At 50.0% G+C, this 22,985-nt stretch overlaps 1 protein-coding gene across 1 annotated transcript in view; it reads right to left on the bottom strand.

Moving 5' to 3' along the window:
* The window catches only part of ADAMTS17 (ADAM metallopeptidase with thrombospondin type 1 motif 17), a 151,214-nt gene extending 138,411 nt beyond the window's left edge, over nucleotides 1-12,803 (bottom strand). The window contains exons 1-3 of the mRNA XM_059482237.1: nucleotides 12,734-12,803; nucleotides 11,787-12,124; nucleotides 3,424-3,589 (exon numbers count right to left, since the gene is read on the bottom strand). Of these exons, the coding sequence (XP_059338220.1) occupies nucleotides 3,424-3,589; nucleotides 11,787-12,124; nucleotides 12,734-12,803 (574 nt within the window). The remainder of the gene's footprint in view (nucleotides 1-3,423; nucleotides 3,590-11,786; nucleotides 12,125-12,733) is intronic.
* Between the last annotated feature and the right edge of the window lie 10,182 nt (nucleotides 12,804-22,985).

Here is a 22,985-nt window from a genome sequence, read left to right as displayed (position 1 = left end):
TCTTGCTGGATGACAGGTGATAAAAATAAAACATATTCACATATCATATGACTAACAATAGCACCTGGCCCATGGTGATGGGATCCCTCCTTTGCTGCTGGAGCACTTTGGAATTCAAACAAAGGAATTAAAACATCAGCTCTGGGATTTTTTTAACCCATTAGCAGACACTTTCAGGTTCAAATCTCAAGGATCCAGTCATGCAAAACCTTAAGTACTTTCCCATTCTTGACTACAGCCAGATTAATCCTCTTATACAGATTATTCCAGGAGAAATTTGGCTCCCATGAAGTTCTCCTGCAGACCTAAAAATAATTTTGAGTGCTGCAGGACATGTAACACCACTCAGACTAAGGGAGTTGTTTTAGAGATTGTAACCAGCCCTTATCAAACCAGCCTGATGGCTTTACCTGGCCCCAAGCCACTTTCCCCCTCCCAGTGCTGGGGTCTGCAGGGAGGGCACCACATCTCTGGGTGGAACACAGCCCTTGGAAAGCTGTGCTCTCTGTGCCCCCAGCAGCACTTCCTAATTTAGTTCATTTTGCCTTCCTAAAGTGCTTTCCTGCTCCTCCTCCAAATGCTCACACATTACATCACCAAGCACCTTTGTTTTACAAGTTATTAAGTTCATATATCACAGGAAATTTGCCATTGAGCAATTTAGCCCTGTTTAAATTTTTATGGCATGATCAATAGTTAGCATTAAAAATTCATCTTATGTTTTGTGCTTTGATTCCCAAATAACCCCAGATTATGCCAGCTACCTCTGAATTACAGAATTTGAAGAAGAAAATACATACAGAGGTGATTCTTGTGTATTCAGAAAATACAAGAACAGCAGTAAAGGACTGAAAAATGCCCAAGCATGGCAGTTCTGTGCCCTTGAAAAATACTCATTTTATACTGTATTTACACAGACCTGTCTTTTTCTGTCTATGTCATTCTACAATACAAGGTTTGTACCTAAATGTCTGGCATAGAAATATCCCCATGTATTTACAACCTCCAACCTTTCCTGCCAAGTTTTAGCCTGGGTGAGCCAAATTTTAAGCCACTGGAAAACAACCTCTAGTACAAATCTGGCCAGTCCACATTGGTGAGATTCCCTGTAAAGTTTCCCAGGAGAAACTCTGGAAGCACCCTCCTAGATGGTCACTTCCACACAGTTTTATTAGAAATGGACTTTTTGTGTGTCAGACAGGATTAATTTTTTCATTTCTAAACTCCTTATGCACAAAAGTTAATCCAAAGCAGACAGGAGGCAATTAGGTCATTAATGTGCTAAGCCTATTAACAGCCATGAGTTACATTTCTGTCCCTCAACAATGACAAAGATCCAGGGGTCGGCCTTTAAGGGGGAAATCCATGAGCAATTGCATTATTTTAGATCAGGGCTACTGCCAAGCAAGGCTTGGCTCCCTTCTAGCACAGCAAGAGTCAGCACCCAAGGGATGGGAATTCTGTTCCAGTGTAGCAGGGGCTCCCCAGAGGCCCTCAGGAAGCAGGAGGTGCCACTGGAAATGCTCTTTTATCAGTGTCTTCTTTCAGTACCTTCATGCTCACTCAGCTCCTCTTTCCCTTTGTGATGCCATGTAATTATTACCCAGTGTCTCCCCAGTTTCCTTCCTTCAGTTCCTCTTCTCAGGGAGGGAATTCCAGCTCTGCCAAGGACAGGGAGCATCCTGCCCCTAGAAAACAGGTCAAAAGGTTCAGTGGCCAAAGGGTGAGGCTCATTTCCTGGACTGATCCTGGTTCAATTCAGATTTTAACTAATGGCTGTCTCATTTTACAGTGTAAGAATTCTGAAATGCATTTTCTGTGACCACAGGGCTGCAGCACCTACAGAACTTGGCTGGGAAATCAGAGCAGTGCTGAATTCTGATGTTTTCTCTGAAAAGAGACATAAGGGATCTGTAACTGTAACCAGATCCAAGATTTCACTCTCAGAGAATCAGAGGGCAGATTGGCTTAGTCTGAACCCCTGAGAATGATAAACCTGCTGAACTATTAAGAGCTCAGCTCCACACAGGAGAAAATAAAGGTCCTGGCTGCAGGATTTACCAGCACCCACTGCAGAAGCAGGCACAGGTTGTTTTGCTGGTGCATAGGTGTGGTTAAATACAAAAACTGAGATACAAAGCCTTACAAGGAAACTTCAGGCTCCTGCCTGCTCCAGTGAGCTCCTTCAGGCCCCTTCCACTGCTGCTCCCACAAGGAAGATTTTTGTGCCTCCTGTTGCTGCCACAACCTTCCACATCCAGCAGCAGCCCTTGTCCCTGAGCACTCAGCTCTTCCCACACCAGTGATCCTCATTCCTGTGCCCAGAAAATCCCCCCAGCCCTGCTCCCCAGCAGCAGAACCCACTGCTCCATTTATGGAACCCATCCAGAAGAAGGCAGGAGAGGAATGAAAGGAGCAGAAAATACAGGGACACTGCAACCTAATGAAGAGATTTCACAGAGTGCATAAAAAATACCCCCTCTGCAACACACCCAGAGAGAATTCCAGAAATGATAAAATTTAATTACTCTGAAGAAGCAAAAAAATAGTTTATATCAGCTGGCAATTTGCCTGTGTAGCTTTGAAAGTGGGAGAAGACAGGATATGATCAATGAACAGAGTTGGCCATTTTCTCCTGAAAAATTATAGCACATTATAATATATGGTATAACAGCTGTTTTATCAGATAGAGTTTAAGTTTGATGAATCAAACACCAGAAAGAAAAAGCAAAATCAAGCTCCTAGTTTAAAAAAGTCACCTTCTGAACTACATCTAGTAGCTCCAAATGCACACAAGCTCTTACAAAAGCAATTTAAAGCCATAAAAGAATACAAAGTCTGCTCAGTTGACCCTGACATGGATTGTGTGCTCTCCTACACAGAAGTAAGAATGATGGCATGAGAAGCTGAAAAAGAAAGCAGATTCCTCTGAAAGACAAACTGTGCATCTCTTCCATCTCCAGATATCCCTTTATCCCATTATGAGCTGGATCCCTGGAGTTGGACTCCATAGATGATACTTGTGATTCAATTATATCAAAGCAGGTGAAATGATGTTTTCCACCCTCTGAAATGTGAGGATCACCATTCTATCCCTGCCTGCTCAGCACAACTCCAGAAGAAAGGCGAGATGGAAGAGTCCCCATCAACACTGACTTCAGTTAAAAATCCTGAACCTTTGCTAAAAACCCAGTGAATCCCTCCCTGAACAGTGGTCACACTGCAAGATTAGAGCAGAATTTATCATCTCACATGTCCAGTGTTACAGCATAACCTCATGGCTGTGATGTGACTCCAGCCTGAAGCAGAAACAGGATTCACCCACACGTGCCATGCCTCCCCAGCCCCAGCTGCCCACCCACCAGAATCACAAAATCCAAGCAGAATTGCCATGGCTGCTCTCTGGAGCCACTCCAAGCTCACCTGCCACAACCTTGCAGTGCTCCTCAGGGCCCTGGGGCCTGGAGGGGTGGCCAGGCTTGGTGGATCGTCTCCGCCTGATGAAATGTTCCTTCCCACTGAAGGAGCTCTCAGATGCATTCACAGGTTGGATCAGCAGCTGCTCTGACCCAAGCTGGATGTAGCCAACCTGTGCACAAAACAGAACAAAAAAAAACCCCATCAGTTTGGTGCCCAAGCCTTGTCTATCCAGCCTGGTCTGAAACCCAGGAAATTTCACCCAGGTCATTTCACAGCCATAATCCCATCATTTCCTCACATTTGCAGTGTGAGGAAACAACGGGATGATGGTTGTGTTCAGCCTGTGTAATACAGAATAAAGAACTTCATCTGCTTCTCTTGTTTACTTTTTATATTACTGAGCACTAGAAACAATGCACTGAACAAAGGAAAGGTGGGGATTCCTGTCAACACTTTTGCTTTCCCTTCCTCCTCCCCCTCCAGACACAGTGCCACAAATATGTGTGTTTTACAAGATGCTCGGCTCACATGAGGACAAATAAATCCTGTTAACAGAAATCCCTTCAAAATCACCTCTCCAGCTGCCAGGACTGCCCTGCTATTGAAAGGCATTTACTGTCTCAGAGCACAGAGGTGACACTGCCTGCACCCTGTGGGCACCACCCTCACAAGGAACACTGAGTGAACTGATGCAAGTGTGACCTGCAGAGCCACACAGCATTTTTGGGACCAAACACCTCTTCCTGACTACATTAGGGGCCACACAGTCAGCTCTGCTCTCCCTGCAGGCCATGGGTTGGGTTTCAGAGGTGAAGTCAGGAAGGGACTGTTGTACTGCCCCAGTTTCAGGATTTTCCACCATTCCTGGAATAAGTGACACTAGGAAGGCAAAGACCCTGCCTAAATAACTCCATAGGGTCCAGGTCAGAGCACTAAATCCCTGCCTTCCTTGCACCAAGTCCAGACCTTACAGCAGGGCTGGCAAGAACACCTTTGGAAGCCAGCTTCTGCCCCAGGAGAGCCCTCCTCTGCTCACAACCCAGAGCTTTTAAGGTTCTTTTATGCTTTTTCCACTCCTTTTCTGGCATGAAAAGAACAGAGTGAAAGGAAAGTTATCACCTTAAAACTTAACAAAGCCTCCAGGTTTAGTAATCAACACCAAGGCTGTAACATGTTGCACAAAGTGGGTATTTGCAGTGAGGAGTTCTTATTTTTCATTGCACTAATCCAGTGATTATTTATATTGCAATTAAAAGGCTCAAAACACAGCTCTGCCCTGTACCTCCCCCTTGAGAGAAGTCTTGAGGTCGGATTTAACTTCTGTTAACAACAGAAGGGCTCATCTGCTCTGCCAGGACTGTGCACCTGAGAGGTAAAGGTGCTTCCAGAGAGCTCCAGCACCCATCCTGCACACAAAAACAGAGGCCAGGCTTTCCTGGTCCCCCCTCCCCACACTCTGTGCCAGCCAGGCAACTCTCCAAAGAAATGCTCTGCACGTACATCCAAATGCTGTATGTTCAACAGCTGACTGTACTAGTATGATTTATAATATACATTACATCCATACTGTATATTGCACATTTCCACACCTCCCTGCCAAATCCCGTCCTCACGTACACCCAGGAAATCCCTTTGGCCCAGTATTTCCAGCAAGAGGAATTTCTGCAGCAGAAATGAGAGCTCTCCTCCTCTGACAGCCACACGAACTGAACAGCATTCAGGGGCTCTCAAGAGGGGTCACTGATTTCCAAAGGGAGCTTGGACAAAGAGAAAACTGTAAAAGTTGGTGTCTCCACTGGGCATGGCTGCAAAGCACAGCAGAGACAATCAGTGCCCTGTCTCTGAGGTGACAAGAGACACCTCTCTGGGGCCTTCCAAAAGAGACCTGGCTCTTGGGACAGAGAATTGCTTAAGGATAAAATGCCTTGGCACTTCCTGCATACAGAGAAAACCCAACATTATTCCTAGGGCCTACAGAATGCTCAGCAGTTTACAAGACCCCCTCTGCCTGGAGTGTCCAAAGCGCTGCCTTTTCACTTAAATCACAAGTTGGGCTTTGTCAGAGTTGCTCCAGAGACAGCAAAAGCTCTGGTGACTTGTTCTTTCAGCCTCCTTTATGATGTTCTCCACTATTTCCCCTCCTTGTTCCAATCTTCCAGCTGGGAGGTAGCCCCAACCCCCTTTTTTAATATAGGTTTTAATTATTTAGAAGAAGGGTTATAAATCTGGTGCCATGGTACTAAAAGCCACACCAGAGCTCCTGACAGACTGCCAACCATTTCAGCTGGTGCCAAAAGCGTGTAAGAAGAAGTCAGTTTCATCACCACCCCACATTATCCCAATTTTCTGGCATCAGGAGTGAAAATAATTTAAACCATTGGAAAAGACTTATGTTTCACATTTGCTGTGGAATTGTGAAACCTATGGAGAGAAAGAGCCATGAGTCTTCACCCTGGAATACGTTGGGAAGCATCTCAAGCTCAATCTGAACAGGCAAATAGAGTTTCAAGCAGGAAGGGTTTGCAGGATGAGGCCTGTAAAGCATCCCTAGGGAGTTAAAAATGCTAAAAATTCCCCCAGACTTGCCAGTTGGGTTCTGCAGAGTCCCCAAACCTGCTGGCCCAAGGAGATCTTTTGGACCCTGCAACTTAAATAGTCTGGTCATTATTTTGCTTTTTCCATAAGAAATGCATTCCTCATTTACATCCCTCAAATCCTGCAGATGCTGCCTTGTGCTAATCCCAGCATGAGAGATCAGAAATCAGCCCTAAACCAGAGGCTCTGGGCTTTTCTTGTCTTGTCTGAGTTGAGGGACTGAAGAGGGCTTTGGATTTTGAAGACAAGGAAGTAAAAAGAAGTAAGGAAGTAAAAGTACAGAATACCAGGTAACCCTTGGAGCTACTTTTCCCACATCCCAGGAAATCACTCCAATTAAGTGAAATGCTTTGGACCTGCCAATTCCCATTTGCCTGGGGAGATGCACATCAAGAGCTGGGATACTCCCTCCCATCCTTCTCTCCCTGTGGGAGTCCAGGACCTGCTGCTGTGCCAGATCCTGGGATAGCTGAATTTTGGGAAAAGCAGCTGCCCAGCCCCACCATCCTGGAGGAGCTGAGACACAGGAACCCAAAAATTCAGAGGAGTGCAGGAGTTCACCACCATCTGCATTAATTTTACAGTTGGTGTGGCCAGACCATGCAGCTGACAGAGCCCTGCAGCTCTGCTAACAGGAAAGGCTGGAATGATTTCAGCCCCCCAAAGGCAGGCAAACTGACAAGCTGATTAAAACAAACAATAATCCACACTTCCCACTACAGCCCCACTCACCACTGTGCCTAACAGTGGCAAGATCTTTCACATTAAGGATAATTCACATCCTTATTTTAGAAATCAGCTCAACATTGCTCACCACCAGAACATTCCCATGTGCTCTTATCCAGGGTTTCACACACACAGGGGTCACTCAAGCAACCTGCTCACTGTCATCTACTCTTGTACCACTCCTCTGCTACAGTGGAGCTTTTCTTGGGCTAAATGCAGCAGGGAAAGGAGGAAGGTCCTCACAGAGTGACACTGGAATGGCAGTGGCACAGCCTTTGTGTGACCCCATCCTGCCTCCTTGGCTCTGTCCCTGTGCCCTGGTAGTGCTGCTGGAGCTGCTGCAGCTCCAGGGCTTGCTCAGAACAGGGATCCAAATCCTCAGTGCTCTCTGCACATGGTTCCCGACCTTCCCACATGTTAATACTCTCCAACAGTTACACTGTTTTTCCAGCCCTTTTTATTTTCACAACATCTTTGAAGGAGATCTGTGAAATGCTGAATCTTTAACAGATTTTTCTCTTGCTCCTAAGTGTTCATTAGTTACATACATAGAACATGCTGAAAAGAGAACAGATTTAAACATCTGACAAATTCCATCCCCTTCTCAATTTCTCAACTGTTACGCTGTAAATTGTTGTTTAACCATTTCCTCAGAGTTAAAAGGAAGTTAATGTTTAAAGTGAAGAACAAAACAACCCACAAATACAGTTTAATAAACTTCATGTGGGTTTTAGTCCCACCCTTATTAAACATGTTTCAGCTTTGCTTGGTTATTATTTAAAAGTGCAATTCAAGCAAATTGAAAAGAAGAGCTTTAAATTAAGTCTTGTTCCAGAGTCATTTCAGGTTTACACTCAGTTCTGAGAGCAGAACATACCCAGGAATATCTGCCCTGGCCTCCAACTCTGCTAGACAAGGAAACCCCAACATCTTCTCCCTCTTGTCCACTGTGGAAGAGGAAAGAAAATCCCAGCACAAGGAAACCCAGCACAGTAATTTAAGAGGTTTAACTTTTCAGCTTGTGGCCCAGCTATGGATGAATGCCAGACAGCTCCTCTCCCAGACAGGAGAGTTCAGTGGAGCTGAAGGTTTCCTCGGGGGAAATTGTATCATCTTTAATCCCCACACGCCTGCTCTGCCCTGCTTCCCACGGCAGCAGAGGCTCCCGAGTCACCTGCGGGGCAGCACCGCCCTGGTGCACACAGAAAACACTTCCCTGGCCAGGATGGAGCTCCCTGAGCTGCAGCACCCGCTCTGAACCAGGCACCAGCTCCCTCTGCAGTGAAACTGGCAATCCACCAGCCTAAGGTACCTGTGGCACAGGATGAGCCGCCAGGGAAGTGCTCAACTTCATCACTCACCCACCCCTGACACCCAGACTGGCCTAACCCTGACACACGGCAGCCTCTTGTGCATCCTTGTTCCTCTTCTCCAGGAGAACTCCATGAACCAGCCTGAACTGGAGGGAGGCACAAACTATTCTCTAAATTCAACTGAGAAGGACATGCCACCTTATATAGAGACAAGACAAAGAGCAATCCTGAACCCAAGATCAAAGACTCTGGGTTTTAAAATGGAAGTTATTTAGAATCAAACCTCTGCCTTTAAATGCATCCCAGTGATTGTCACCTTTTGGCTGCTGAACAGTTTTCAAGAGTTTCTTTTAATTTCTAATTATAATGCTTATTTTGACATGGACTCATGACCCTCTCAAAACTGTAACTGTTTCCAAAACGCAGGTACAGGTATGAAAAGCCTACACCTGCTCTAAGGGGCTGATGCTGCAGTCCAGCACTTCAGCACGTGACAGTGACTCAACTGTGGCCTTACAAAGCTGGAACTTTCCAAAACACAAAGTTCCTGCACTGGCTGCTGTCCTGTAGTGATGGTCCCAGGGCTGCAGAGCTGCCTGTGAGTGCCCAGCAGCAGGGCAGGGCAGTGCAGCCCTGAGCTGTGGCCAGAGTCCAAGTGCTGGCACAGCTGCACTCCCCAGAGGCCGGGGCTGCCAAGGGGAAGGCAGCAGCACTTTCCAGGAACCCTGTGCCTCTCTAGGCTCCATTCCCAGCTTGTCACGAGGAACGGGAGCACTGGAGCATCCTCACACCAGCACTTGAGCTGTATTTCAATGGTGAGACCTTGGGTAGAGCAGCTTTTACCTCACTCTGAGCTCACAGAGCTCAGCCACCCTTCCCAAAGCAGAGCTGCAGCAGCCACACACAGGTTAACAGCAGCATCTGCCAGCAGAGCTTGAAAACCAGGGCCCAACCTTCAGATGCCACACTGGGAATCTGATCCCATCGCCAGGAAGCAATTGCTCAGCCTGGCTGCAGCTCAGCTTTCGTGCCACTGTGTCAGGGATTTTGTTTTTACTAGAACTCCACTCGCCCTGATCATTTTCTATCACTTTTGCTATGATTTATGGCATGGCTGAGAATGTGATTACAGCAAGGCCTGAGCCAGCTGGAGATCAGGACACAGCATTACTGCCCACTCTACCTCTTGGCAAGCAGCTTTTCTGAAGGAGATGTCCTGATCACCCAGTCAGAGTCCAATGAGCATTCCCCTGCTGGAATTTTCAGGAAACCCCCACTGCAGCACTAGCACTGCTCACAAGACAAATGCCAGCACAAACAGGCTGCAAGGTTTCCACTACCCAGGTCTTTCCTCTGGCCCAGCAGGTCTGGCCCATGTCCTACCTGTGAAGCTGCTGCTGAGGGCAAAGTCTTATTCTTCCTGCAGCAAACAGGGCTCAAGGAAGCAATGGGAAAATATTTTTTTTTTAAGTGATGGTCTTAGTATTTTAAAATTGCCAGATTAGAAGGCAAAAAATTTTAGGCTCTAGAGTCACCTGCTCTCAACTCATAGCACATTAAAGACTTCCTAGACAATTTGGGGCAAACTTTTGATTCCTCTGATCCCAGAAAACATCTTACCACTACATTAGACAGCTTTCACTACAGGTATGCTGGTTTAGTGTGGCCACTGTGTAAACACTGAAAACAGCCTAAAATGTGAGATGTTTCATGTTTGAAGACAGACTTAAGAAACCAAAATGGTCCACTCAGCTAAAATAAAGTTCATCTACATGGGGGTATGGATTATTTCAATGAAACCATTTCAATAATTAATGAGGTTCATCTTAAGTTTAGTTTCATCCATCTTAAGTTCAGGCTAATCCTCAAGACACTGGAGTTTTCTGTTCTCTAGTTTTGAGCTTACAAGGGTGTTTTAACCTTAACTCATCCAAATGTACCATGCACCTGCTTCTAGCCCTTTCCCATGCCTGGTGATTATCTGGATGAAGAGGATGAATGGATTCCTCTAACAGGAAAGGAATATCCCAACATGCAGAAACAGCTCTCTCTCAACACATCTGCCCACAGCACTCTGAGCACTGCCAGGACCAGGTCCAAGGCAAAGGCAAGCAGAGCTTTACCAGGACTGCCACTAACACAAGGGGCTTTGGCACAAACCAGCAGCTTTCACACTGATTCCAGGCTGATCCAGCCCAGTTATGTCAATTTAGCCATTGCTTAGAATTGCCATGATCCAAACAGGTACTGCAATATTGCTGTTCACTTTTGCTGAGTAGTGAGCTAAGACTAACTAGTCTTGTCTCTTTTTCAGCTTTCCTGCTGGGAATTTTGCCAAGCTTTATCACCCCCTCCTCCATTCCCTGATCTCAGGCAGTTAATACTGTGCCTACAACTACATTCCTCTTTTTTTAAAGGTTTCTCCTCTGTTTGTTTGTGCTTTCCAGCTTTGGAAGTCCAGCAGGATTAACAAAACAGTGGTCCTGATCCCTGGTGGCAAAAGCATAGAGCTGTTAGTGATTTAAGGCTTGAACTAGAGATATTAGTTTTAAGCTGCTCTCGGTGGAACTCAGCTCAACTTCCAGTGCCACTCAGACCTCAGCATCTCTGTTTGCTGGGGTTTTTTTAATCCTGAGGCACAGCGCCCTCAAATGGCTCCGGAACGAAGGCAGGAGCCCCGAGGGCAGAGCATGAACTGCTCCTCACTACGCTTTAAGGATAAATCTCCACCATCAGGTCTGTGCTGACAGGCACACCTTCCAGGACCATCTGCTGGGAATCACTGCCTAATGACCCGCTGACTTCCTGAAGTACTTTAAAAGTTATCAACAATAATTGCAAACTACTCAATGTCTTACGCATCAGTCTCAAACACAGAGAAACTTTCTGTCCCACACAAGATCACCTGCTCCTACTGGGATGCTCAGAGGAGAGCCAGGCCCTGCAGAGCCACCTGAAACTACAGCCTGGGGCAGAGAAATCCTGACACTTGTGGTGGGAAAAGCCCCCCTGAGTGGGATGTTCCTGTGACCCTGCTGGGGCACTGGCTGCTCCCTGACCACAGTGAACATCCCAACACTGAGAGCAGGAGCCTGGGAAGAGCCAGCTGCAGAGCTGCCACAGCATCAGCCAGGATGGCACCAAATCACCCCAGCGGGACACAGCCACCTGCCCCATGCCTGGGGACAGTGACACAAGATGTTCTCTTCCATCAGGAGGCTCCTCTACAGCACCCTTGGGTTCTGCCACCCACCCACAATGGAACTGCAGGGCCTGAGCCCCTCAGGGATGGCTGAGGCAACTCCACAGGGAGAGCCAGGGTGGGCAGAACACCCACCATGGGACAGCGGCGGTGCTTGGCAGGGCCTGGGAGCTGAGGGGACAGTGAGGCGAGGGGACAGGAGAGTCACCTCCCTGAGGGCAGGTATCCCGCCTCATGGGGCTGGCAGGACCCGGCCTGAGGAAGGGAGCAGGCCGGGATGGCAGCACCAGCCCTGAGGAAAGGAAGAAGGGTGCGATGGCAGCACCAGCCCTGAGGGGAGGAGCAGGCCGGGATGGCAGCACCGGCCCTGAGGAAAGGAAGAAGGGTGCGATGGCAGCACCGGTCCTGAGGGGAGAGCGGGCCGGGATGGCAGCACCGGCCCTGAGGGGAGGAGCGGGCCCTGAGGGAAGGAGCGGGGTGGGATGGCAGCACCAGCCCTGAGGTGGGGAAGAAGGGTGGGATGGCAGTACCAGCCCGGCGCAGGTGCTGAGGGAGGCGAAGGAGTCGCTGCGGTTCAGAGCGTGTCCCGAGTAGAAGCAGAGCCGCTCCCGCGGGGGCCGCCGCGCCTCCCCGCGCCGCTGCTCCACCGCGAAGCCCCGGGCCAGGAAGCGCAGGTCGCGGCGGAGGTGCAGGTACAGCTCGGCGCCGGCGGCGGGCAGGCGGAGCAGCACAGCCTCCTCCTCCTCGTCCTGCTCCGCCGCTGCCCGCCGGCGCCGGGGGCCGCCGCGATCCCCTCCGGGCGGCAGCAGGTGGATCTTCTCCAGCGGCACTCGCTCCGGGATCACCACTTCCAGCTCCGCTCCGCCAGCTGCAGGCGAGAAGGAGAGAGGCTCAGGCGCTCGCACCCCGGAGCTGCGGCCCGACGGGGCGGCCGGTGGCTGCGGCACCCCCCGCTCCCCGGGACAGCCCCGCGCTCGGGTTTCAGCGCAGACAGCCCCGCTGGAAACCGGGAACGGGCTGCGCAGACAATGGAGGCAGCGGAGCACGGCGATTTATTTCTCTCTATATACACATATATTAGAGACAGAAGCGTGCAGGAAGAGAGGAACAGAGCAAACGCTAAAGCTACTTGTATCATTAAAAAAATATAAAATATATATATATATATATAGCTCAGACACAAGCATCGCATTTCACCAACCCCAATAAAAATCTGCAGGGAGAAGGGGAAAAGCAGAGCGAGCCGCAGCAGCAGCCAAGGACAGTCAGCAGCTTTCCACATGGAACGCTACAGCAGCAGCGGGAGGACAGGAAAAGAAAATACAAAAGCCTGGAGCAATTCATCCCGCGGGCTGGGACCGCGGCCACGCAGGGGATGCGGTGCGTGCCCAGCGCTCCGCGCCCGCACGCTGCCGCCCGGGACCGGACCCTGTCAGCGCCGCCGGGGAAGGGGAGCCGGGGCGGCTGGGAGCGCTACCTGTGCCGGCGTCCAGTCCGCAGAGCAGCAGACAGAGCACGACGAGGGGCAGGAGGCAGCCGTCAAACATGGTAGTGCGGCGGCGGGGCCGAGCGCGCAGCGCAGCGACGGGAGCGGGGCCCGAGTGCGCCCTGCCCGCCCTCGGCACCGGGGATCGCCGCGGCGCGCGCCCGGCCACGCCCCCCGCCGCGGCTCCGCGCGCCCATTGGCGGCGGCGGCCGCCGAGACACGCCCCCCGCTCCCCCATTGGCTGCGCGCCGCGAGGGGGGAACGCACGTGGGAGAGGCCGGCCGGTAGGGGGCGCCCTCTCCTGCCCCGGGCCGGGCCCTGAGGGAGCCGCGGAGCCGCCGGGAACATCCCGGCCGGGTCAGGGGGTCTGGCGGGCGGTATCCCGTCCCTGGGCAGCCCCGTCGTGTTTCCTTCCTCTCCCCTTCCTCAGCATTAATTGAATTTAGACACGGTTACGGCAGCTCGCTTGACAGTCATATTCCTTTCCCAGCGCCAACCACAAGGCCGGTGCCAGGGCTTGGAAGATCAGGAAAAAAATTAGGTTGGCGATATCATAGAATGGGTTAGGTTGGAAGGCACCACAGAGGCACATCTGGTCAAAGCTCCCTGCTCAAGCAGGGTCATCCCAGACCACAGTATATGGACATACAAAGATTTTGGGCAAGGACACCACATACTCCTGAAGCACTCATTGCATGGATGAAAATAAGAAACATAAAGTGCATAAAGATATATAAAAATTGATTTTTGCTACCAATTCCCATTTTCACTGAGCTCCTTCCCCCTGGCTGGGCCACATCCTGCATGTCCTCAGCTGTGCAGGGATCAGGAAGAGTTAATTTGGACAGGGGCTGTTGGAATCTGTAGGGTGATTTCCAAGAGCAGAAAGGTTTCCGCTGTGCTTGGTGGGCTTTGGATGGGATCCTGTGCTCCTGGCATGGTTGAGTCACGGAAAGCAGTCAAGACCCAACCTGTTAGCAGATTTAAATTGTGGTGGCCCAGCAGAGCAGCGTCCTAGAGTTTAAACTTTGCAAAAATCTGCAACTTTGTTGCTGAAATTGTAGAGGAATTCAAAGGAAGACCCATAAAAAAGTGTGAATGACTCTGGCAGATCTCCCTGCAGCACTTCCACCAGAATTGTCCAGAGCCGTACTGACAGCAGGAGTGGCTCTGAGTCCCAAACAAGTGGAATTAGGTTTGGATGCTCATCCCAGGGAGGGCAGGCACTGGGGAAGTGCTGAGAAAAGGGTGTTTGGAGCTGGGAACAGGACTGGTGAGAGACATGAGCACGTTAACACCATTCTCCTTCTTCCAGGCATTGAACAGGCAGCAAGAGCCACATTTTCTTGGTGAGCTGCTCCTGTACAAGGAGAGAGGCTGTTTGAGAGTCAGAACCTTGGAGCTGCTGCCAGCTCTTCACCCTGCTGGCTGTGCTTTTCCAGGCACCAAGGGACACCCACCATGGGCTGGTGTAGCACCTCAGAAAGCCCTGCCCTGCACAGGGCCTCTGCAGCACCTCACGGACACAGGAGCATGTCCCACCTCCTGCTGTGGCCTCAGGAATACCCCTTGTCCCTCCTGTGGGATGGCACCTGGAGGATGTTATCTGTGCTCAGCAGCAAGAGCAAAACTGGGGACCTGCAAGCAGCTCCCAGCAGGAAAATCAGAGTAAGCCAAGATCCGTGGCTCAAACTCTTTATTAACATGAGATCAGATGAGTTTTAATAGCTCTGTGTTTCCCACTCTCTCTTTCAGGGCTCTCTCTGCTCCTAATAAGAATTTACCAAAGCAAAGGGACTGGCCTGGACCCATTCAAGTGAGACAAAATCTCAGTTTGGGGCTGCCTTGCTCTGTGTCAATAGTGTAACATAACACAGAAAACAAAACCTCAGAGCTTGAATTTCCCTCCTGCCCTGCTGTGAACCAATGATTCCAATGCCTCTCTCCAAGGCCAGGCCCTGGCTGGCACAGAGTGGGGCAGAGCTCCCCCATTCTGTGGCAATCCTCTGCTCCCGAGAGCCACGAGGCAATTTGATTTGTGAGCTGCCAAACCTGGCCTGAGCCCTCCACAGCCACGTTTAGACCCAGACCACCCCCTGACTTCATTTGCTGAGGGACTGGAGCTGGTGCCTCGCAAGGGTTTGACAAGGGGGCTCAGATTTGTTTCACTTTTTAGTAGATCCTTTCTCCCACCTTCCAAAGTCCTCTGCCAGAAAAATAATAACAATACAGAGAAAGAATAAATTTAATAGTGTGGGGGAAGAGAGGCACCAATAAAGAGAAGTCTGTAACTTACTGCATGGAAGGACTTGCTCAGTGGCTGGGCTGGCTGGCACAGACTACACTGGAGTAGGGATAATCCCAATGGAGCATCCCAGGCTTCCAGAGCATTTGGACAGGAGCCCAAGAGGCTGCAAACCCCAGGACAGGGGCAACATCCCAGGCAGGCCTTGGTGTTGCCAAGGGCTGGAGCCAGGAGCAAGGGACAAGCCCCACAGATTACCCACACAACAGAAGAGGAATCTGTCTTAGGAGCAGCACTGGTGGTTTTCTTGAATCCAAATCCCAACGTTCCAGTGACACACATTAATTGAACACCATGGACTTTTCAAAAATGCCTTGAAATTGCTATTGATAAGGATAAGGTGTGTGTGGCAGGAGTGTGGTGCTGTTGGGTGGTTGCATTGCTCCCCTGCTCCCAGCCCGTGGGGAGGGGGGTTTCTCCTCTCACCATCACAGAGATGGATTTGGCCCTGCAGTTCCTAGGAAACAAGCCCTTTCCCCCTCTGAAACTGGTGTTGGGGTAGGTTTTTTTCCTTCAATTTTAAATGTACATCGAGGAAGCCAAGTTTCATGGCCATTATTGCAGAGTTAATAACCCTTTGGAGACTGCAGACATGTGTTATATCCATCTTCCCGAGCAGCCACTTGGCTCGCCGCCTGGAAAATGCCAGCATGGGAAGGGTTAACTTGGCCGCTGCTCAGCTTCTCCCTTCTCCAAACCCTTCCTGTCCTGGTCCTCTCCCCGACCCCACAGGTGCTGCTCTCCTGCCGGGACACTCCGATGCTTTTGCTGCTCTCCCCGCAGCTCCTCCGCTCTCTGCAGCCTTTGGGAATCGGCAATTTCCTCCCCTCCGGGGGCTGCAGAGCTTGGCCAGGCTGCTTGGGCACAAACCTGGCAGGTGCTGCTGTTACCTGTGCAAATGACCCCCCAAAGAGGCCAGAGACAGTTTAGTGACAAGTAGGGACCAACAAAAGTTCTTTTGTAACTTCAAATCATCAGCCAAATAAGCACAAGTAGTTTCAGAGGTGCCAACAGTGGTTTTCTTACAGACTGGCTTTACACACTGAGCCAGAGGTTCAATTAAAGCTCTTTGGTGGAGGGTGTTTCAGGCTGTGCTGCTTCATGCTGGACTCACTTCTTACAGGTGGTCTCAACCATCTTTAAGGTCTTTTTCAGCCTAAACGATTCTAAGTGGATCACCAGCATCCAGTACTGTTCATGCAGCCTCAGCAGAGGCATTTAGGGGGTCTCTCCTTACAGCAGCCTGAATTCTCCCAAGCCTGCAAGAGAAAATCTCCCTCTGGGACACCTCTCTCAAGTCGGGCTCGAAATGGACAGTCTGCTCATGAGCTCCTGGGAATAGCAGAGCAGAAAGAAAAGTGACAGTGACCCTGGAGGTGTCCAGGGACAGAGCTGAGCCACCAGCACCTGTGTCCTCAGGGGAGTGCACAGCCTGCTCCAATTCAGCTGAGACCATGGCAGGAGAGCTGTCCTTGTCTTTCTCCTGGCAGGGGATTTTATCCACAGGCTGACAAGGGTCCCTTTTGTCACAGGCAGTTTGCTTTGGCTGAGCTGAGTCTGTCTCACAGTGAGTGCATCACATGAGGCTTTCCCTGAAGATCTTCCCTGCAAACACTTTCCCCCTGCCTATCTCCAGGGGGCTCCCAGCTTCACCCAGATGCAGTGGGGACAAACACCCTGCTCCACAGAATACTGAGAAATGAGAAGAAAAATATTCCTGTGGGATAGGGGCTGAGGAATGGACTCCTGAAATTCCAGGTTGCTTCACATCTGGCTCCATTCCTACCCTGGTGCCACTGCTGTCTGTGCAAAACCTTCCAGGGTAACTTTGGTGCAGATTTGCAGGGATCAGGACCAGAAAATAACTGCACACAGGCCACAGCAGGTGAGAAAAGCCAGGAATACACAAGAACATACTCCCAGCTGAGCAACACAACTGCAGGGTGCTGGGAGAATCCGCTCCCTCGGGGCAGGCAGCACTTTGTGTAGAGAAATTAGAAATGAAAGTGCTCCAGCACCTCCAGGCAGGCCATGCTGGGGTTTTCAGACAGACAGACAGACAGACAGACAGGAGTGGTGCAGGTCAGGCTGGGATGGCAGGCTGTGCACAGATACCATCGGCCGGGTCAGCCACGCGTCACTCCCCAGGCATGCGGGGACAAACGGACAAAGCAAAGAGCTGCCCTGCTTGACCCTAAAGTTCAGCCAGGCTTTTTATGGAGTCCAGTGTTGCCACCTCTGATGATGTTATCAGGAACCTGGGAATAGCTGGCATTTTCTTTTGTTATGATTTATGGTTTGTTTGGGTTTTTCCTCTCTGGACCTTGGCTCCTGCAATCATGAGATTGATTTCTCATTTAACTCAATGTTTGACCTCCTGACAGGCTGGGAAAGTGAGCTTGGAGAAGCCTGGAGGGTTTTTGCCCAGGAGCAAACTAAAAAAGTTCCTAACCATGGGATTGTTTGATAATTGTTAAGATAATCCTTTCTTAAAAATGATGCTATTGATTTTGTGTGTGTGTGTATGGAGGCAGAAGCTCTGAATGCTTGGTGCTGACAATGGCAAACCCCTCATGCAGGTGCCACCTCCTTGGCACTGGCAATATCCCACATCTGGTGTTTTCCATCTCCTCTCAATCATTTCCCTTTGTGTCCAACACCTGCCTTGGATGAGGATCATTCCCCCAAACTGAAAATTTCATATAAGGCTTCTCCTTCTCTGCCTGCTCCTTGCAGCAGGACACAGGGAGCCAGAGGGGGAGATCTGTAAGCCAAGAAGGTGGTGCAGGGCTTGGAAGAGGTGATGCCAAGGGGATGCACAGGGCACTTCATCCATCTGCATGGATGCTACCGAAGCCTGGACCGGGTGCAAGTTTGCATCTCCAGGCTGTGGAGCTCACTGAAAGCAGTGAAAGCACGTTTGTCCTCAGGGGATAAAGGAGCAGGGTGGGCAGGATGTGCTGTGACTACTGCAGGGCCACATCTGTAGCCCTGTGCACTTTGGCAGGTGCTGTTCCCCTCACATTCCTCTAAGGGATGGCAAGGGCTGCCTTTTCCTCCACAGCCAGAGAGGAAACCCCAGTGCCCACGTCAGCACAGTGCTCAGAGTCACTAACAAGAGGGTCAGTGCGAGGTCTGGAGGGTGCAACACGCCTGGAGTCTGAAACACATCCTGCTCCTAATCAGCAACAGCCACCAATACCTCATCCCAGTCCATTTGGGGCCAATATTGTCATTTTTCTGCAAGGTCATACAGTGAACCAGGAACAGAGTTGAGATGCTCCTCTGCTGCTGGATCATCTCTCCCAACAGAGCTGGCAATTGGCTTTGGCTTGGCTGCAGGTGTTTGTTCATAACAGCCAAGCATCAGTGTCACTCTAGGACTGTTTAACCTGCCAGCTGTCAGGAATTCTGGGCTGGGCACACACAGGAAAGGAGGGGAGGTGTGTGTCAGTGACCTGCTGGCAGGGAGCATCCACCAGCCCCTTCTGTGAGCTGGGATGGAGGGAACTGTGCTGCACCAGCCCAGGGAAACCCTGCATGGAGAGAGCCTGCAGGCAACCCCAAAGCTCCAACCTGCAGGGACAGGCAAGTCAAACCCAGCTGACTCCTGGCTCTGAGTGAATCCCAGGGAAGAGCTGGGGTCAGCTGGGAACCAGAGATGGTCACCCAGCATCCAAACACCTCCTGTCCACCCACAGCTATGGAGAGAGCTCATGGAAAGTTTTCATCCTGCTATCAAAGCAAACCAGATCCCAGCTCTCATAGCTGAGCACAGCCTGACCACGAGGGTTGTGCCAAATGGGATTAAAGCAGTTTGTTTGGACCAATGGGTCCCTTTTTCCTGCTGACACCCGTGGGGAGTGTAGGAGTTTGCACCTCATGCTTGTGCTGGAGAGCCTGTCTCCTGAGGTGGAATGGCACCATCAGAATGGCATCATTAGAATGGCAGTGTAACCCTCATTATTCTGCGAGATTTATCCTCCTTATTTGCATTACAGACATTAAGGATATAGATGAGAACAGGACTTCACCTACCACCAGCCACAAACCCTGTGGCTGAAAAATATGTAGGTTAAAGAGACAGTATGATAAATGACAGGCAGTAAAGCAGTGTCAGAGCAGATTTAACATCCTTTCTTCTCTACCCCAGAAACACCAGGTACAGCTCTGGCACCAGGAGAGAAAGCAGGACACTGCTGCACTACAGGGAAAGGGCCAGCAGTGACACCCAGCAGATGCCAGCCCTTGGGACACCAGCGCACGGGGCCTCTGGGCTGGCACCAAACACTCAATCTCAGCAAAATTTAGCAGTTTTTTACCCGACACCTGTTTCACTGTCAGGGACCGATCAAGTGCAAATACCAGCCGTGTGAAGTTTGCATATTCAAGGCGATATTCAAGGGAATCTGTTTTCGGGGGCAGAAAGACGGACAGCAGCGCTCCCGGAGCCGTGTCCCGACGGGAGCCGTGTCCTGCTATTGCCACCTCGTGGGGCCTCGCAGCAATGACCCGGTCACCGACACGGGCTGGCACGGGAGGGCCCGGGGCGCTCTCACCGCAGCGGGTCCAGCAGCGCTGCGCCCTCCAAGGGCAACCAGAGGCGGAGGGAAGCATTCCCCAGTTCACTGATGCTCCGCATGCCCCGCAGAACTGTCAGGGTTACAGAACAGTCCTGCCCTTAGGCCCAAGGGGACATCGCTACAGGGTCCTGCTCTCTGCTCACCCCTGCAGGACCCAAAGGGATAAAAAAAGCTGCAAACGCACAATCACTACCTGACCTCGCTGCCCTTGCATTGGGGAAATGTATGAGACATTCTTTGGTTGCTGAATAATTCCTCCTTTAAATCAGCAAAGGAACTAGGTAGGATTTGCACAGCCTGACAAGATTTAGCACAACCTGATAAGATTTAGCTCCTGCTTCTCACAGATTCTTATAAAATCCTAGGATTTCTCCTGTTCTGTCTACAGCCCATGACAACTGAGACACTTACCCAGAGATGCAGCAGGAAGGCCTTTTAGCAGCTTTCTCCTGCTCTTTGTTGTAGAAAGCAAACACAGAAATCTTCCAGGAGCTCTTCTGGGACTCCTGGGATTTCCAGCCAGCCAGGAAAAGCACAGAACCAGCTCTGGGGTCCACGGGGGAGTCAGGCTCACGCAGCAACTGGAGGTGAAGGTTGGGGTCATTGCCACAGCTGCAGGTCTGCTGGGCTCTACCCATGGCTGCCCTGGCCCAGCCCCAGCCCAGTCCCCTCACTCACATACTGGGAACTTTGTGAAGGAGCTTTTCCCAGATCCTCCTGCTTTGCTCTGCCCTGGGAACTCTGGCTGGGCTGTGTGAAGGTGCCGGTGCCCAGGGAGAAGGAGCTGTCCTGGCTGCAAAGTTCATCCCTGAGTCCAGGCAATGCTGGCTGCTGCTGCTGCTCGGAATGCTGCGTACACAACTACTGTCTTTTTCCTCCTCCTTCTCTTGGGACTTGTTCCTGCTAAGATTGATCCTGCTCTGCTTTGTGATTCTTGGTGATGTCGGTTCTGTGTTTAAGCCATTGCTGTGTTGTCCCAGCCATTTCTGCTCCTGCTTTTCCCTCTGCTCCCTTCTCTCTCCAGCTGCACCCACGTGCTGAGGCACTTGTGACAACCACAGCAGCTATTTCACCTCTTCCTGGTAAATTTGGCCTTGGATTGTGGGCAAGGGAACCCAGGCATTGCTCAGATCCTGAGCAGGCAGGGGACAGGATGCAGAGTGCTCGCTGGAAGTGAGGATTCTGCCTTGAAAAAGAGAGGACTGCTTTGCCAGGAATGTCTTTAAGAGGATACGTGCCCAGCTTGGAAAGAGGCAGAGCTGTGCTCAGGTGAGGGTCCTGCAAACAGAAATATTAATTTTCCAGGGAGGATTTTGCCCTGGGGCTGTGCCTGATGGCAAGAGAATGCAGTGCTGTGCTGTCCTTGTTATTGCTCACATGAGATCTGGGCCTAATTCTCACCAGTATCATGAGAAAAACTCCTGTGAATTTCAGTGGAAATTTAATCACTTATTTCCCTGCTCAACTTACCTTCTTTTAGACCAGCTTCTTTTGTGGTAGGAAAAATATGGACTTTTCACCACCTGAAACAACTGCCTGGGACCTGTTTCTTCCCACCCAGCTCAAAACAGAGCTCCATGGCTACAAGGCCATGCTTCTTGCACTTCAAAGTCACTGTGGAGAGGGTTTATACTTGTTATTCCACTTAATGTTTCTGACTTTGAAATGATTATGGGGTCTCCTCTGAATGCTTTATGGGGAAACAAAACTCAGAAGAATAGGGCTCACTCCAGCTGAGTAAATAGAGGCTATTTTCATAAATCTTGAGACTATTGGAACATCAACAACATTATCCTGTGTGGGTTGTTATGACTTTGTGTTTGCAGATTTGTGTGCTAAAGCTCAGGCTTGTGCTTTCAGCCTTGTCTTCTGTTACAGTAGAAACTTCAGGTAGCCCCAGAGAGGGTTCTCCAGTCCAATGACCTCTCAGAGCCCCTCTTGAAGCTCTCTGTAGCCAGCCTGGGTGGAGATCACACTGCTTTGATCACCTCCTTTTCCTTGGAGGGAGCCCATCAAACTGCCAGGGAACCAGGAACAATAATTTCCAGTGATTTTGGGTGAAATCAGCTCCCAGGTACATTCACGGCTCATGTGTGGATCCTCACCAAAGGTTCCCAGCTCAGGGGCAGCCCTGGGCCTGCTCTGGAGCTCTCACACCTGGGCTGCATCCGTGGGCTCAGCATGGATTGTCATTCCTGGTGATTGCTGCTCTTCAAACCCACAGCTGGGGGAAGTGCCTGTGGAGATGGTGTTTTTCTTCCAAATTCAGCAACTTTTTTTTTTTTTATTCTTCACAGTTTGCAAGTTGTTTGTAGCCAAAACTCACACAGCCCTGCTCGGTTTGTTTTCCGTCTACTTTATTCTTACTCATAAGCTTAAAAAAATCAGCTAATAAAACCAAAGGGTTCTGCTAGAGTTCATTATTTGGGCTGAAACACCTTCCCTTCTGTTTGATTGCCCATGGGAGGAGATGGTGAGAACCTCTGCAATCTTCCCAAGCAGGGAGGCAGAAATGGAAAGAGGAAATATGGAGCAGTTTTTCAGTTGATACAAATGGGCACAACCCCCTTGTTTTCTGCAGAGCTTTCCTGCTTTTGCCAGCTGAAGATCCATGGCTGAGCTGTCTCACAGGTGCTGGTGATGAGCCACTGATAATGCCACAACAACCTGCTGGAACACACACAGCTTCCTAGGCAACCCTACTGTGCACCTCAAAACCCAGCTGGGTGGAGGTACAAGCAGGTGTAACATTCCTGGTGTACTCAGGAGCACTCACAAGTACTTTAATCAAAGCTTAAACCTTGAATAATACAAAGGATGAGTGATGCCCCCATTAATTTTGCTTCCTCTCCACTTGTTAATTGTTCAGAAAACCACAAGTTCATTTACAGACATTGCTGTTAGGTCTTGTGAAGATTGTGGGCCATCCAGCTTATTCCAGGCAACAGAAAAACTTGGAAGAGTAAGGAATTATTTCCTGAATGAATGATGCTCCCTTTGAAAATCTTGGAGGGAATGGCAAGCAGAGAGGAGGACACTGCAAGGCAGAGAAAACAAGGAAATCCTTACCTAGACACCTCTTTTAAAAAATATTTATTTGTAGTGTGTATTTCAATTTACCAAAGTCAGTGCCATTAAGAACAAAAAAGTGATAATTATACCAAATAACATGAACAGTCAAAATGAGTTCTGTGGTTAAAGGAGATCTGTAAACCCAATCCAGAGCAGACTGACAAATCTGACACAAGTATGGAGGAAGCAGAGTACACATGGACAGGAATATATGAACTAAATCCAGAGAAATTAAACAGAACAGAAGAGTTTCCCCTGCATCTTATGGACTAAGATTTGATTT

The sequence above is a fragment of the Ammospiza nelsoni genome, chromosome 14 (assembly GCF_027579445.1).
Source record: "Ammospiza nelsoni isolate bAmmNel1 chromosome 14, bAmmNel1.pri, whole genome shotgun sequence".
NCBI classification, from domain to species: domain Eukaryota; kingdom Metazoa; phylum Chordata; class Aves; order Passeriformes; family Passerellidae; genus Ammospiza; species Ammospiza nelsoni.
Note: the sequence above shows the minus strand (reverse complement) of the source record. Positions and strands in the feature narration are given on the sequence as shown.